General features: G+C 47.5%; 4 protein-coding genes across 7 annotated transcripts; 2 read left to right on the top strand and 2 right to left on the bottom strand.

The window, feature by feature from the left end:
- Nucleotides 1-1,313: 1,313 nt before the first annotated feature.
- On the top strand, nucleotides 1,314-4,866 carry LOC100828288 (calcium-dependent protein kinase 15). Of its 2 annotated transcripts, XM_003567783.4 has the most exons (8): nucleotides 1,318-2,172; nucleotides 2,305-2,448; nucleotides 2,540-2,692; nucleotides 2,894-3,009; nucleotides 3,103-3,270; nucleotides 3,632-3,759; nucleotides 3,858-3,957; nucleotides 4,385-4,866. In XM_003567783.4, the coding sequence occupies exons 1-8, from the start codon at nucleotides 1,422-1,424 to the stop codon at nucleotides 4,469-4,471; spliced, it is 1,647 nt and encodes a 548-aa protein (XP_003567831.1). In that variant the 5' UTR covers nucleotides 1,318-1,421; the 3' UTR covers nucleotides 4,472-4,866. The 2 variants fall into 2 exon arrangements, with proteins under 2 accessions (XP_024315904.1, XP_003567831.1); XM_024460136.1 differs by lacking the exons at nucleotides 3,858-3,957; nucleotides 4,385-4,866 and having other exon boundaries at nucleotides 1,314-2,172; nucleotides 3,103-3,305; nucleotides 3,632-3,742.
- Nucleotides 4,867-4,963: 97 nt separating this feature from the next.
- On the bottom strand, nucleotides 4,964-7,864 carry LOC100828987 (probable protein ABIL4). 2 transcript variants are annotated; one of them, XM_003567786.4, is made up of 9 exons: nucleotides 7,369-7,857; nucleotides 7,176-7,258; nucleotides 6,370-6,520; nucleotides 6,185-6,284; nucleotides 6,003-6,086; nucleotides 5,831-5,903; nucleotides 5,671-5,708; nucleotides 5,447-5,535; nucleotides 4,964-5,310 (listed from the first exon to the last, which is right to left on the bottom strand). In XM_003567786.4, the coding sequence occupies exons 1-9, from the start codon at nucleotides 7,504-7,506 to the stop codon at nucleotides 5,155-5,157; spliced, it is 912 nt and encodes a 303-aa protein (XP_003567834.1). In that variant the 5' UTR covers nucleotides 7,507-7,857; the 3' UTR covers nucleotides 4,964-5,154. The 2 variants fall into 2 exon arrangements, with proteins under 2 accessions (XP_003567834.1, XP_010230991.1); XM_010232689.3 differs by having other exon boundaries at nucleotides 5,033-5,310; nucleotides 5,656-5,708; nucleotides 7,369-7,864.
- A 98-nt stretch (nucleotides 7,865-7,962) lies between these two features.
- LOC100839080 (S-type anion channel SLAH2) lies at nucleotides 7,963-10,478 on the bottom strand. Of its 2 annotated transcripts, XM_024460135.1 has the most exons (3): nucleotides 9,894-10,478; nucleotides 8,527-9,721; nucleotides 7,963-8,100 (listed from the first exon to the last, which is right to left on the bottom strand). In XM_024460135.1, the coding sequence occupies exons 1-2, from the start codon at nucleotides 10,392-10,394 to the stop codon at nucleotides 8,567-8,569; spliced, it is 1,656 nt and encodes a 551-aa protein (XP_024315903.1). In that variant the 5' UTR covers nucleotides 10,395-10,478; the 3' UTR covers nucleotides 7,963-8,100; nucleotides 8,527-8,566. The 2 variants fall into 2 exon arrangements, with proteins under 2 accessions (XP_024315903.1, XP_003565860.1); XM_003565812.4 differs by lacking the exon at nucleotides 7,963-8,100 and having other exon boundaries at nucleotides 8,418-9,721.
- A 1,890-nt stretch (nucleotides 10,479-12,368) lies between these two features.
- On the top strand, nucleotides 12,369-13,118 carry LOC104583086. The gene has a single exon (XM_010234805.2). The coding sequence runs from the start codon at nucleotides 12,397-12,399 to the stop codon at nucleotides 12,970-12,972; it is 576 nt and encodes a 191-aa protein (XP_010233107.1). The 5' UTR covers nucleotides 12,369-12,396; the 3' UTR covers nucleotides 12,973-13,118.
- Nucleotides 13,119-15,707: the final 2,589 nt, after the last annotated feature.

The raw sequence follows: 15,707 nt of genomic DNA, 5'->3' as shown, positions 1-15,707 counted from the left end.
TCTTTTTTACAATATTAGTATGTCTCATCTGACTGACCTCTTGCAGGTTGTGGTGGAGGATAGCGAAGAAAGTATTCGTCGATTTTTTCGGACATTTCCCCCTTATGTTTACTATCTATTGCGGCGTGGGTATGTTCATTGGTTCCCTCGTTGAGTTGGACGTAGAAGAAGAGGAGTTGATCGAGGACAGAGGGCTGCACGCAAGAGGAATGGCGAAGAAGTTAGTAGCATCTCCAAGAGGGTGAAACAGATCATGGCAAACATCTTGTAGATATACGTTTATGGATGCTACTGCGAGGACTGCAATAGAAGGTCGTCAATTTATGTTTAGTTCCCAAACCGGAATTCGTTATTAACTTTTTTTTTAAGCTCGCAACAACAATCCTACAAACACGAGCTCCGCCGGTCTCCCGTATATTTATCTATCCTTCTGCGCAAAGCTGGAATTAAGCTGGTCATGGCCAAGGTTTTGTCCTCCAAATGCTATTTTTTCCCCTAGGGACACCAGGATTTGCTGTAATATACCGAACATGACCTTTTGATCAATTTATGAATTCAAATCCTTTTCTTTTGAAGATGGTTATGTATCGCACGTACTATCTCCTTTCCAAAATATATGGCGTATAACTTTTGTCAACTGTCAAAGTTTGACTAAACATATAGCAAAAATCATCAACAACTATGGTGTCAAATGATGACCATTTGATCCATTGTGAAATACATTTTCATACTTTCTTCATTCCAAAATACACCTCATGTAGATTTTGTGCATTTAGATCAAAACAGCTCTCGTTTCTCGTGCCTAGCCACTCATATTAGATTAATAGTAAATGGTTATTGGCCGGGTACAGATAACAAGAGAAAAATGAGTTTTATTGTGGAACAAATGAGAAAAATCTACGAGTACACGAGACTATGAGTTGTCTTGTGAAATGAAGGGAGTAGTATTTTGGTTTGACACCATGTTATTTCATATTATTATTTTTCTCATATAAGCTTGAGCTTGTCAAATTTCAGAAAAAATCAACGGTCAACAAAAATTATACGTCCCCAGCGCTGCAATAGAAGCCTTAATCCTTTCCAGTGCCCGGCGGTGGTACACAACTCAAGGAAGAAGGAACCTTCTCTGGTAAAAAAAAAAAGAAGCAAGAAGGAACGCGTCGACCCACTCCACGAAGTCACAATTATAACACCTTTTGAAACTGCCGTCAAGCCCGGGTCGCTATCGCCCGACGCGGCCCGGAGCCACCCCACGGTGACCCGACCCGACGACTCGTCCGCCTCCACGCGCACAAATCCACGAGGAGGCCGTATCCAGACGCGCGCCCCAAAAGGACAGCGCAAGGCAAAACCATGGACGCTTCCTTCTTCTTCCCTACTCCACTCCGCCGCCTCCCAAACCCAATCCCACCGCCGCCGCCATGGGCGCCCGCGCCTCCCGCCACCGCCACCAATCCCCCTCCCAATCCCAATCCAGCGACGACTCCCAGTCCCACCACAAGCCACGACCCAAGCCCAAGCCCAAGCATCACCACCAACCACCACAACCCCCTCCGCGGCATCAGCCCCGCCACCACCACCACCCACCCCCGCAACGCCCTCCGCCGCAACATCAACAACAACACCAGCAGCAGCACCATGCGGCGGCGGCGGCGGAGGACACGGGCCGGGTCCTGGGCCGCCCGCTGTCGGACGTGCGCGCGACCTACACGTTCGGCCGGGAGCTGGGCCGGGGCCAGTTCGGGGTCACCTACCTAGCAACCCACAAGTCCACCGGCGCGCGCTACGCCTGCAAGTCGATCTCCGCCCGGAAGCTGTCCCGCGGGGACGACGCCGACGACGTCCGCCGCGAGGTGCAGATCATGCACCACCTCACGGGCCACCGCAGCATCGTCGAGCTCAAGGGCGCCCACGAGGACCGCCACTCGGTCAACCTCGTCATGGAGCTCTGCGAGGGCGGGGAGCTCTTCGACCGCATCATCGCCCGGGGACACTACTCCGAGAGCGCCGCGGCGGCGGTCTGCAGGGAGGTGGTTAATGTCGTCCACTGCTGCCATTCCATGGGGGTCATGCATCGGGACCTCAAGCCGGAGAACTTTTTGTTTCTGAATAAGCGGGAGGACTCGCCGCTTAAGGCTACTGATTTTGGTCTCTCCGTCTTCTTCAAGCCCGGTAATTGCTTGCTGCTTCCTTAGGCTCATGTTGTGCTCGAACTGAAATTGGGAGCTCATGTTGTCTGATTTTTAGTAACTGAGGGAGCTCATGTTGTGCTCGAACTGAAATTGGGAGATGGTTGAAATACAGGGGAGCAGTTCAGGGATCTCGTTGGGAGCGCCTACTATGTGGCTCCGGAGGTGCTAAAGCGGCGATATGGAGCTGAGGCGGACATATGGAGTGCTGGAGTCATCCTCTACATTCTCCTCTCCGGTGTCCCTCCTTTCTGGGCAGGTGCCATACTTTCGCGGCTGGCTTTAATTTGTCAATTGGATTTTGTTGACATTATCCTAACATGAACCCTTTCTCCCTTGGTTTTACCCAGAGAATGAGGATGGTATATTCGATGCTGTTCTGCAAGGTCATATTGATTTCTCATCTGATCCCTGGCCATCAATTTCACACGGGGCTAAAGACTTGGTCAGGAGGATGCTGCGGCAGGACCCCAAGGAGCGCCTCACTGCTGCTGAAATTTTGAGTAAGTCTCTTATTTATTTATTTATTTATTTATTTTAAAACTCACCTCTCCCGTTCATGGGCAATCTTGGTTGTTGATGGATTTACTCATGTGGATGATTGTGCAATGCCTGGTTTTATTGTTAAAGACGTTTTTTCTGTCTCTACAATACAAATGTGTATTGTGTGTATGGTGTCTCAATCTAAACCATTAAGCACGCAGACCATCCATGGATTAGAGAGGACGGAGAGGCCCCAGATAAACCACTTGATATTACAGTGATCAGTAGAATGAAGCAGTTCAGAGCAATGAACAAACTTAAGAAGGTTGCCTTGAAGGTACTCAATTTATCTGAACTTGAAGCTCTTATTTTTCTTTCCTGACGGTCTGCAATACATGATAAATATTGTCATTTTTTCTGTCATAATCAGATTGTTGCAGAAAGCTTGTCAGAAGAAGAGATCGTGGGCTTAAAACAAATGTTCAAATCCCTGGATACTGACAACAGCGGGACAATTACTCTTGAAGAACTACGGGCTGGATTACCAAAGCTCGGTACCAAAATTACTGAATCAGAAATAAGACAGTTGATGGAGGCAGTATGTTCATACCTCGTCATCTCATACACTTAATGGTTAATTCTTAGCAGTTTCTTCTTCCTGTCGCTGCACACTTACCTTATTGGCATGGCATGACACGAGTATACTAATCAGTAATGCTAGGAACAAAAGAAAGTTACATATTTCTCTCTGCTCTGCATTAATTCTGACAGTGCACTAGATGGTAGAAATGGATGTGTACTTATATCTAAAAAGGAAGAAAGGGAAAGATACCATATGCCTTTAGTTGGTATAACGACCTTAGTTGAAATCGACTTACTCACATTCTGCTGGAACTGGTTTGACAAGTACAGCACTTTCTGTTTCAGCTCCTTGTTCATTATGTTACATTCCTGAACAGGCTGATGTTGATGGAAATGGGACCATTGATTATGTTGAATTCATATCGGCAACGATGCACATGAATAGACTAGAGAAGGAGGATCACATATTTAAAGCATTTGAATATTTTGACAAGGACCACAGTGGGTACGTTCACTTTTTCACTTCTAACAATTCCTAAATTAATCTGCCAATTATGGCATTGCATTAACTAGCCAGTTGCTTGCTTCTTGTTTTTTGCACAGCTACATAACAGTTGATGAGTTGGAAGAAGCCTTGAAGAAGTATGATATGGGTGATGAGGCAACAATCAAGGAAATCATTGCTGAAGTGGATACAGATCATGTAAGTGATGCCAACAAGTGCCTAAATAACTCAATTGGTGCCTCAGCATAAATTTGATGGTGCATTATCGGTGTCAGGGAAATGTAGAATATTGAACCCATTGTTTTGATGGAAAAGTAGGGTAAATTAAAACGATCATCTTAGAGATGTTAGTGTATGTCTATTTTCAGAATATGCTGGAAAGTACATCATCGATTTAAGATTGTTGATGCAAACAAAAACATTAATGTTTTCATGGGGATAAAATGCAAAATCATTTTCTTGGTGCGAAGCACCTTGACTGACTGCTTTGTTATCAAGATCTCACTTGTTTATGTTCACCGACGAAGTTATTCATTTTTTGCAAGCTTTAGCTATCCATAAAACATTTTTCTTTTTGAAGCACAACTGGTTTACTCACTATGTCATTTCCTGTTTTACAATTTAGGATGGGAAAATAAACTACCAAGAGTTTGTTGCCATGATGAAAAACAATAGCCCAGAGATTGTTCCAAATCGACGCCGCTTGTTTTAAGTCTTTCTGTGGTTGATGTGAAGCTTAAGATTTCTGCGAGTCTTACCGAGACAATGACTATTCAAGATCCATGTAACTGAATGAGCGAAGCCATTCATAAATACTCAAGCGCGGAATGCGGTCAGGTATTTGCAGGCGATTCCTTATGCTCGGACTGACTATCAGTCATGGATGACTACTGCAGCGTGTGCTCTAAGTTGGGTGGCACTTTATGAGCTTCCATGTTATACCACTTCATCTTGTGTAAACGTGTGGGGTGTGCCTTCTGGTGTTGTGTCCCTTTCACTTGATCATTTGTGTAAAAGAAAAGGCTTTGTAAAGCACTCCCAAATGATCATATAAGGCAAGATCATGTTTTCTAATGAATATAGCGCAAAATGCTTCTGCCCTTGTAATATAACATGTACCTTCAAATGCCCCATTCGCAGCAGGCTCAGAATGAAGGTTGGTTATACATATATGAGAGATTATTCGCATCATCTTCAAGAGGCAGAACACAACTGCATTTTATTTGATATTGGATGCCAAAGCTTCTGGTGGCAGAATTGCACGGGGAGGGCATAAAAAAAATCAGGTGTCTGATGATATGAAATCATTACATCCAGGTCATCACCAAGATGACATGTTTTAAATTCTGACATACTTTACATACAGTGACATCAATTTGCATGAACAAGAGAGGATCATCGAGCTGACATCTTTTTCATTTTTGTTGACTTGTGCTTGATAAACAGAGCAGTTAGCATGCTCTTAGTGCCTATAGGAGCCTTTTGTATTTCACGCCCTTTAGGTCTATCAAAAGAACTAAATGTTGTCATGTGCTTTACACCTGACTGATCCTGAAAATGATTACAGTGGTACCATCAGAAACATGTTTTACTAAATCAATGATAATAGACCATGTTGCAGCAACGATGCACTTTTAACTTATGATTTCACATTAGGTCTACATCATGTTCAGATTTAGTAACTTACCTTTGCACCAACTTTCTGTGTAACATCGGACTTGGTATTCCGATCCAATTGCAGAGGCCTGCGCATGGGAGAAGCTGGCATCTCCATACCTGCAACATCAGTAGTCCAGATGAAACATGCAGCTGACAGTTCAAAACAACAGTCAATAAACATGTGCACTTAATTGGTGAAAACCATCCGATAACTCAAATAGCAGTATGGTGAATTACCAAGAAGGCACATACCATCCGATGAAATTTTAGACGAAATCGTGTCACCCAGGCTGCACAAAAAGCAGAGAGTAGGGAAGTTAAATCAGAAAAAACACAGGGGTCCATTGTATTCTGCAGATGAAAGAAGACATTGTTTAGACAAAGTTGAACAAAATGGGGATGACAGACTTACGCAAATGTTGATTTATGAGCTCCATTTGCCAAAGCGCTATTGTCTGATGCAAGATGCCAGGATAGTGTTTTTGCTGTGCACCAAAAGTGAAAGGTTTTTTCTTGTTTAGTATGTTGAGTATGAGTATTGCTGAGTGCCACAAATAAAATTTGCAATGTGGAATAATAAGCACCTGAAGGGTAAGGTCTAGGCTTTGATTCCTGATTAGTGCTGGTTCCCAGGTGTGCAACAGCCTGGGTTCTTTTATAGCTAGTAGCTAGCTTCCACAGAAAAATTCTCAAGTTAAATCGAGCTTTTCACTGAAACTAAAAATTCAGATAGTAGGTAAGCTCCTAGGGGTTCTGCAGTCCTCACATGGTAGGATGTAGTGCTTGTGGTGTTTCATGTTTGCTGTCATCATTTGCTGCTGCCTGACGCCTTCTTTATCCACATAGATTTGGCAGGTAAAGATTTGCTATAGGTGGTCAATAGAGTAGTGTCAGTTCAGCTGTATATTTCCACCGGCATATTCTGCGTGCCTTGTCAATAGACAATGGTACCTGGTTCAAGCGTGCAACCTTCAGCTCAAAGGTGGAGATCTCGGAAGCTTGCTGCTCAAACAGGTCCGTCAATTTGTAGGCGACCGTACCTAGGTGGTCAACAGCATTCACAACGGCCCGTACCGCATAATCTTTCAAGTTGTCCAGTACCCTGATGTCAATTGGCATGTTCAGGTTCAAAATATCAGCAGAAATTCCAGACAAAGCAAAAAATCTCAATGCGCATTCTGAATCAGTATACTGTTCATTCACCAAAAAAATTCAGACAATTTCCTCTTGCACTATGATTCAGAGTTTACTTATGCACTGCCAAATGAAGTGGAACACACAAGGTTGGCGAACCCCTAGAATAAATCCAATCGACAGTACATAGGGTGTCGTTTAGAAAACAGATGGCAGTACATAGGTTGCTGCTGTTAGATGGTTCCAAAAATTCCAGATAAAACCAAATATTCCAGATAACATTTGTTCTCTAGTCACATCTCAACGTCAATTCCCTTCCTTACACTTGTTGTTGTCTTCCTATACCTATCATACTTAATTGCATGTGCTGTTGTGCATGTAGCACCGACACTTACAATTCAATTCAGCCACTATTCCCAGATAACAAAATTTAGCCAGCAGATAGGTATCTACTAGCAATCTTCATGTAAATGCCAATGTAGCAATCTTCATGTAAATGCCAATGTATGTGGAATAATTGGGAGTCAGCTGAGAAACACAGTAAACGCAAATGGATTGTGGAGGAGTTGCAAAGAGGGTTAATTAGCACCGATGGAGGAGGAGCAGAGCAATGGGCGACTCACATCTGCTTCTGCTCGGTATGGAGGTAGGACTTCTCGCAGTACTCGGAGGCGGAGTAGAGCTGAGGCCGCAGGTTCTTGAGCTCCTGCAACCACCCAGCAAACCAATGCATCAAGAACCGCCCGGATCCACAAGCAGATTAATGAGCTAGACACTAATCAAAGCACAAGAAGCGGGCTTGCGGGATCTGGGCACCTGCAGAGCCTTGATGAAGCTCTTGCTCCTCTCCATGGAGGCCTCGTCGACAGTGGTGGTGACCCCCGCCCATCCCCCACCGCCGTCGCCGCTGCCGCCCGCCGGGCCCCGCCGCCGCGTCGGCTGCTCCTGCTGCATTCTCCTTCTGCTTCTCCGGTTGGCTGGGCGGTGGGGAAGAAGGTAGCTAGGCGAGCAAGCAAGCAAGGAAGGTCCCTACTCCTTACTGCTGCTGCTTCAGTGGAGAGTGGAGTGGAGAGGACGCGACGCCAACAACAACTGCCAACGGCGCGGATCGATGTGTGGTTTTGGCTTAATTGGGGTTTTCAGCAGCAGGTGAGAGTGAGATGATGGCGTGATAGTAACAAGCTGGCATTCTGGTGGGTGGAGATTGGAATCAGTGGTTCTTGATTGGTTCTTTTCGTTTGTTTGTCCCGACTGGAAGTAGTGGTGCTGGTGTACGGTGGGGGATCTCTCTGCTTTGCCTTCTCATTGTCCTCACTCCGGATTCCGGAAGATGTCTGATTCCAGCCAGCGCGCCGAGTGAATAACAAAACACGACGAGAGTTATGCTAGCGGTAGCGAAATGGCCTTGATCGGTGAATCTTCACGGGATGGCGTGGGTTCTGCGGTAATCGGTCATGGTTTTGACTGTTCGAGCATAATTCCGCCGCGGCCGCGTTGAGTTGAGCTGAGCGTGCGTGCGTACGGCGTAGAGTTGTTGCCTGCCGATTCCTGAGCCAGGAGCGTGTGTGAGTGTGAGAGCGAAAAGCAATCAATGAGACTGTCGCTGCGCGGTGAATGAACGGTAGCCGGCAGGTGCCCACAGTGAATGCGCCTCTGTTTCCGTTGTAGGAGTAGTACCCAAGTACAAGTGAGTGGCTAGCGTACGTATACAAGAATTTCTTTTTTAGAAAGTTTTTCAGAACCACGACACCTTCACACCGGAACCGCTTCAAACACGGTGAGGGCTGTTAATGTACGGTTTTAACGTTTAGGGACAAAAAAATATACGAAAAAAATTGAGATACTATTTGCGTACTTTTTCGATAAGTTCTTCGAAACATATATTTTTCTCTCTATAAAAATTGGATCCGAAAATTAAAAAGAAACTCTGTACAAGTAAAGCATGAATCAACACTGATCACCAAGCAATCTTACCACTCTTTTGCCATCATCGACCGACCGACCGGGGGATCGATCACCGGCGCTGCTCTCCGGAGTCATCGGAGTAGACGCCATGCTTGGGATTAGAGCTGGAGATGGAGAGAACAAGCTCCTTGACATCGGATCCGGAGGTCCGGATATGCGTGAGGATCTTGCTAAACCTAGGCTTCCTCCTGGTAATGGCGATGGACACGTCGTTAGGGAAGAGGTCCCCACGCACGAAGCCATGGTACACGGTGGTCGCCAGCACGGCAGCCACGGTGGTCGTGGCAACCACGGACAGCCCCACCGCCATCGCCCTCGTGGCCACGTTGTCCACGGCCGACGCGTACAACACCGTCGCCATCGCGGCGCTGGTCACCGGGAACGTGTAGGCCCACCATGCCAGCGAGAAGCGGAACCCCCGAAAGAGGTTGACCCGCACCGCCAGGGACGCGTAGAGGAAGAGCGAGACGAAGTAGGCGAGCTTGGAGCCATGGCTGAACTCACCGGTGATCCTGGCCCATGCCATGGACGCCACGCTAGGCGCCGCCACGAAGAGGAAGAAGACCGGGTGGAGCTCCTTGGGGAGCTGCACGTTAGTGGGTAACCGCTGGTAGAGAGTCACGAAGAGGACGAGGTAGTGCGCGAGCCCGACGGCAAAGAAGAACATCGGCGGCTCCCGGAGCCCCATCCTGGCGCCAAGCAGCGCGCCAACGAAGTTGCCGACAACGGCGAGGTGGTTCGTCGGGTTGGCCACCTTAGACAACCGCTTCTCGCCGCTGGACATCCATTGCCCATACACCTTGAGGTCGAGGATGAAGATGGGCGTCATGAGGATGTACCAGACGGCATGGTCGATCTCGTCGGTAGGGACGCCCTTGGCAAGGAAGAGACAGGCGATCCATGGCGCGAAGAAGAAGTTGGCACGGACCGGGTGGTGGAACTCACGACGGACAGCCTCAAAGTAGAAGACGGCCTTGAGGAGGTAGACGAGGGAGACAGCGGCCATCAAGGAGACGGAGGCCCACCACAGGAGGTGGTTGATGATTGGGGGCACGTGGAGGAACTCCATGGAGGGCTCGGAATGGAGAGTCTTCCATAACATGGCTTGGCTGCTCACCCCGAGGCACATCCCGAAGGCGGTTATTGGGAACCGCAGAAGTAACGGCCATGGCTCGTCTTCCGGCAGCGCCGCCACCTCTGTCGCCTGCATGCATGGATGGATGATCGACGTCGTTAGAGATGATGACGATGGTTTTGGCAATGTTAAAGTATAAGTGAATTGTCATTTTCATCCTATCCGTTTGAGTTTTTCTGGTGAACTGGTTCGGTGCATGAAAAACTCAATAGTCAAGAACTGAATGTATGTATGTACGTACGCGGAGGGTGTCAAGCTCAAGGCCTTGAAGGGCGGCGAAGAAGCGGTCGGCGGTGGGGACGTCATCGCCGTCGCCGTCGGTGTCCTCCTCGGAGATCTTGGAGTCGTCGACGGCGGCGTGTTCGACATCGTCGTTCGGCGGCGGCTGGTGCTGAACCGGCAGGCCACGGAGGGCGGAGAGCTGGCGCTCGAGGCGGCCGGAGAAGGTCTTGAAGTGGTCAAACCGGCGGTCCCGCCACTGCTCCCGCGTGCTCTCGCTCCGCGGCATCGGCATCGGCACCTGGCCGGCCGCCTTGGTCGCCGTCGTCAGGGCCGGCTGCGAGTGATGTCTAGCCTGCAACTTCAGCAGCTGCTGCGGCGGCGCCCCGCCGCCGTGCACCTCGAGTTTCGTCTCGCTCGGCGGCAATGGCAATGGCATGGCCAGATGAAGCCCCGACGGCACGCTTAGCGACACGGAGCATGGCGTCTCCCTCTCCCTGCTGCTGCTGCTGGACGTCGCCATGGCCGGCAAGCCAATCGAGAAAGCAAATCAAGCAGGACGTACGTTCTCTAGCTTAGCTAATTAGTGTGCATTCGACCGTATCGCATGCAGCTTAGTGCCTTTATATACACGCACAGATCAAAGGAAGGGGAATGAGTTATGGAGTTCACTGTGTAGAGAGACGAGTAGCCCACGGCTGATGGATCACGCGAAAGCGGCCGCCGGCGGTCGAGTCAGCGTCGCCGGCGCGGGAATATGGAAGGACGTGCAAGGACACGGCCGGGGGAAGGTTCGATGCACCGCAACCCCCGGCCCCAAAAAAAGCAAGCCACGATTTTCAAAAAAGAAAAAGAAAAGAAAAAGGAGCAAGCCCCGGCCCTGCCCTGTCAGCATGCGTGCCAATCATATTCCTCCGTGTGTGCCTCTTGTCAAAATTCGACGCGTCGACAAAGAGACAGAATTTTCTTGTGCTGCTGATATATGTGGATGGATTGGGTTGGTCCAATTGCTTCCTACATTCGATTTGGCTGGCCTTTTGACTTGACCACTACCTCGTAAAGGATGATAAAGTTAAAGGTAGTCCCTAGATGCACGATCAAGTTCTTTCTCGAAAGTTGGTGGAAAAAATGGCACGCGTGTTCGTGCTAAAAGGGATGGAATGTTCCAAGAAGGAAAAAAAAATAGCACTAGTCTGTATCTGCGTTGAAAATCTAAAATTTATAAACTGCATGCATCATATGGCCGTATGCATGTACTCCACGATTGAATTGAAGTCCGAAAGGGGACTAATTGTACGTACGACGTTGATCGTGTGCTTTTAAATTGAAGAGATTTTATCCTTGGCTGCATGCGCGCCATCGGCGCACGCACGGGGCCGGCCAGCAAGGGACTCCGTGCATGTATTGACGCACGTGCTTCCTTAATTCTTTCAGTGTATTACTCCTTCTGATGGCAATGTATAAAAAGTGTCTCCCACTAACTCTTAATACAAGATGTACGGGGCATTCATCTGTAGCCCCTGACTACCTCCATTTTTCTCGACGCGCGGTACGTACGTGTTGTAGATGGCATACCGTGACTGACCCAGCTGGCTGATCAATGGATGATTACAAATCGTCGTGCAAGTGCGTACTACGTACTACTATCTACAGCACTCTTAATTAAAGCACCGCACTCTTTAAAAAAATTCAACATTAAAGTTGTCATCTGCGAGTGGATTCACGATAATGGAGCTAGAATTAAGCAACGTGCGTGGTGGTTGCACGTTCTTGATCGATTTGTAGTGCCTGTGACGTGAACACCTATATATACAGATGCATGGTACGTAGCCGTACGTACTGAGTACTGACTCACGTTGACGTGTGTAAATACATGCATGCATGTGCGTAGATGCAGTTGCATGTAACTCAAGGCTAGCTAGCATGTATGCAGCACAGCATGCAAAAGTCCAAATCGTCCAACACAAGATGTTTCAAGTTTGTCTAAATTTAGATGTATCTATACATGACTCAATGTATAGATGCATTAAATTGAGTCAAAATTGAGACATCATTTTGTTGGTCAGTGGCACAGAGGAATTACATCTTCTCATGAGATCACGGTGCATGAAGTAGTATTCGGCCGAAAACCAGCTGACTTGAACATCCGTACGTCCGTACATATGTTGGAGCACACACAAGTATAGTTTTTTTGGCCTTGGCTGCGCCTCACGCAGCTGACTTGGAAACCAGCTGACCTTGAACATCCGTACATACAGGCATGTGCTCTTTTCATACTCCTTCAATATACTAAAAGAAGCTCACCGTACCCAATTATTTCCGTTGTTAGAAAACTGGCTATACAGGAGCCCGAAATCCACGGCAAACCAGTCAACCATACGTAGGGTAGACAGAACAAGTTGATCCATGGCCACAGCTTAATTAGCCACAAATTCCTTCCCCGCTAAACTATGAATGCGAGACGACGATCAGCTTGCTTGCCTGAAGAAAGAAAACTTACGCCGCTAGATCGTCCATCAAGGGCCATGCAGCCTCACACTCTGTCTCTAGCTCTCCTGGCTTCTCTAGGCCTGATGATCAGCCCCGTCCTGGTCCAATCAGGCCCTACCGACAGCGCCATCAACCTCGCATGTGCGAACGCGATGCAGCCACAGCCATGCCTGGACTTGCTGCACGACAACCTCGACGTCCGGACGCCGGAGGTGGACGGCGTCCCCGAGATGTCCCTCCAAGTCGCGGCGAAGATCGCCAAGGAGGCCGGCGAATTCGCGGCGGCAGCAAACAAGACGAAGAAGAGCCCACCCTCCAAGTGCCTCGCGGACTGCGCCGGAGATATCGATAAGGTGGCCAAGGAGATGGGGGAGCTCCCGGCGGCGATCAAGCCCGGCGACGAGGCGGGCGTCCTGCCGTTCATTGAGGGGTTCAAGAGGGTGTGTGGGGATGACTGCCCGGCGGCGACGGAGAGATCGGCTGATGAACAAGCCACGTGGGAGAAATTTAATGGTGTGATGAAGGCTTTGGGCGTCGTCCAGGACCTTTTCATGACAAAGAAGGAGAAGGTAGTAGAAGGACACCGTATTGAGAGGTCGCCTGAGTTTTAGTTAAAGATTAGTCGACATGGTTGGCAGTCGGCAACACGTGGGAAATGAGAGAGTACATATGTCACTCAGAGATTTTAATTTAATGACTCTGATGCGCAACTGAAATTTAAGCATTTTTTTTCAAGAATCCACTAATTTTACGTATCGAGAATTTTTTTAAATAGCGATAGTGATTACAATATTAAATGGTCCGATAGGTAAGGGCCAAGTAGAATGTTTGGTTTTGCAGTTTAAGATGGGATTTCTAGTGGTCATATAAGAATATAAGATCATTTATGACTCTCGGTTTTACATGCCTAAGAGGTGCAAAACGTGACCCTCAGGGTAACTTATAACCCTCGTTAGTTCAAAAAATCAGGCGAGTACCATCTAACTCTCTTTGGTTCAACTAAATAAACTACTCTCCAGATCCATAATAAGTGCTTTGAATTTAGTGCAATGTTAATATAACTTTGTAGTAGACTCAAGACACTTATTATGAATCGGAAGGAGTAATTCTAGTTCATTTAGTTGAACTAAAGAATGTTGGAGGGTACTCGCTTTTTTGCACCCGCGCATGCCTACCCCTACTCATGTTCTAGTTGATTAATTTGCTGTAGAAAAAAGTATGTTAGTGTGAGCATGATCGACTAGAAACCTCTTTGTGGATACAAGCAGGTAGAGTCAGATTGATTCTCCAAATCACCTGGTAAAATCACTCATATACCATGTGTATGTGTCACTGCACATGTCAAGTCCATATTGTACGGAATGTCCTTTTCGACTCTTCGTTGGGCAACATATATATTCCAGGTTTAATCATACATTATAATTTTTTTAAATCACATCTCACTTACTTTAGATTAAGTCAGTTCCGTAGGAATTAAGGAGACGGGCAGCAAAGTACGTAAGAGAACAGTACAAGTCGTTGGATCGAATTCTTGAAAGCCAAATTCTACAATGGAGTTGAAGACGCTCTTTGCGGGGCTTCAGTGCTGGGCCTTCAAGTGCTGATACGTACTATTCAAAGGAGGCCGAACCTGGGCCGAAGATGGCGAGCCCACGAAGTCTTCGGGTTGATGTGTAGGCCCACAGCAGGTTTAGTTGTGGTTGCCCTTGTCTTTTTACTTGGTGTCGCTCATTTGAAAGTCGAATTATATTCCCTTTCTATATATGCATGCACGCCTCCAATTATTTGCATGATCCATCCAGTTGGTTAAAGCACGCTTTTTTTTTTTTGCATCGCATGGCCAATCGACCACACAACCTAAGACACACTTACATCCATGATCCATGAGCTAGAGGACCCCTGCCTAGCTAGCTAGCTCAGCTAGAAAATAGATCGATTAAGCGATAATTAAGCGTGGTCCATGCATGCAAGGCTGTACGGTTTAGCCTTGTAAACTCTAGTCCTGCGAGCAAGTTGCGTCGCCGGTCGCCCACGTGCTGTTTACAATGGGAGCCACAGCAGCAGCCATAACCCGGAAAAATATATATGTACAGCTTGAGTTAGTTCCCATTGGCCAAACTCGATCGCCCGGGGAACCGTGTGCGCCGCCCACTGGCAAGCTTGATCTCCCAGCTGCTAGCGATCAATCCTGCATGCATGTCGGTATCCATTGTGTATATCAATCCCAATATATTTTTAAGTAATTTTTAAAAATAGGAGAATAGGACGAACTATTTTTAAGTAATTTTTAATAAGCTAATTAGTAACTACTATTAAGTAAAATGTAATTTCTTGGGGGGCTTGGTGTTGTACGGGTGGTGCTATACTTGCGAACAAATTAGCAAAAACTGTGTCTTGTTGAGACGATCGTCACAGAAATTATGGTTCTCTCAAATTACTCTACTTTTGAACTACTAATCAATATTTCTGTCCATAACATCTTTGCTAGGCCGGTGCTACAGCACAGGTAGCACTGCTCCTGTCTCCGCCCCGGCCTGTATATTTTTTTTTATGGAAAGACTCTAGGTGAAACCCAAACCCCTAAGGTCTCGTTTGGCAACAAGGGACAAAAATACAAGGGTGTAAACTCCCACAAAGGGATTGTGAGGAGCACCAGGGATCCTCTTCTCCGATGGGGGAGGAATTCTCGGCCGGGAATGTTCGTTTGGTAACCAGGGAGAAGGGGAGAGAGCTCCAGGCAAGAACTACGTTTTGAATAAAAATCATAGTGAATTCCTGAAATCTGGATGAACAATTCCGCTCCGAAAATTAGAGGAGCAAAACTGAAAACACTCCAATCACAGCCCTTATTTCAATCCCTAGAAGATCAAAATTTTGATAGAGAGAGCAATTAACACAGAGATATTTGCGTACAAAAACACAAACATGATGAGATCGATCTCGAAGCCACGCACATCAGTTGGCACTAGCAGGTGTCAGACGAGAACCTAGCAGCACCAGCTCTCTGGTACCAGGCCCACGCTTTAGGCGCTACATGAGGGGTGGAGCATAACAAAAAAAAAAAGGTGCCCGCCCGGCCTGACTGAGGCTCAACCAGGCGTACCCGGGAAACGACACGGCCAGGTCGGGCCCACGGGGCAGTTGAACGCCCTCTAAAGCTAACAGGACCCACACGCAAGAGACCCGTAGCGGGCCCAAAGGACAGCGTAAGCAGAGAGCGGTGCGGCTCCCATATAAGAACGGATTCAACACGTTTGGGGGGCGATAGTATATATGCTGGTCGGTACCGCCTTAAACGAGCGAGGTGGGACTAAATGTCCAACCCCGCCTATTTGTACTATGGTGG

The sequence above is a fragment of the Brachypodium distachyon genome, chromosome 2 (genome assembly GCF_000005505.3).
Source record: "Brachypodium distachyon strain Bd21 chromosome 2, Brachypodium_distachyon_v3.0, whole genome shotgun sequence".
Classification (NCBI taxonomy): Eukaryota; Viridiplantae; Streptophyta; class Magnoliopsida; order Poales; family Poaceae; genus Brachypodium; species Brachypodium distachyon.
Note: the sequence above shows the minus strand (reverse complement) of the source record. Positions and strands in the feature narration are given on the sequence as shown.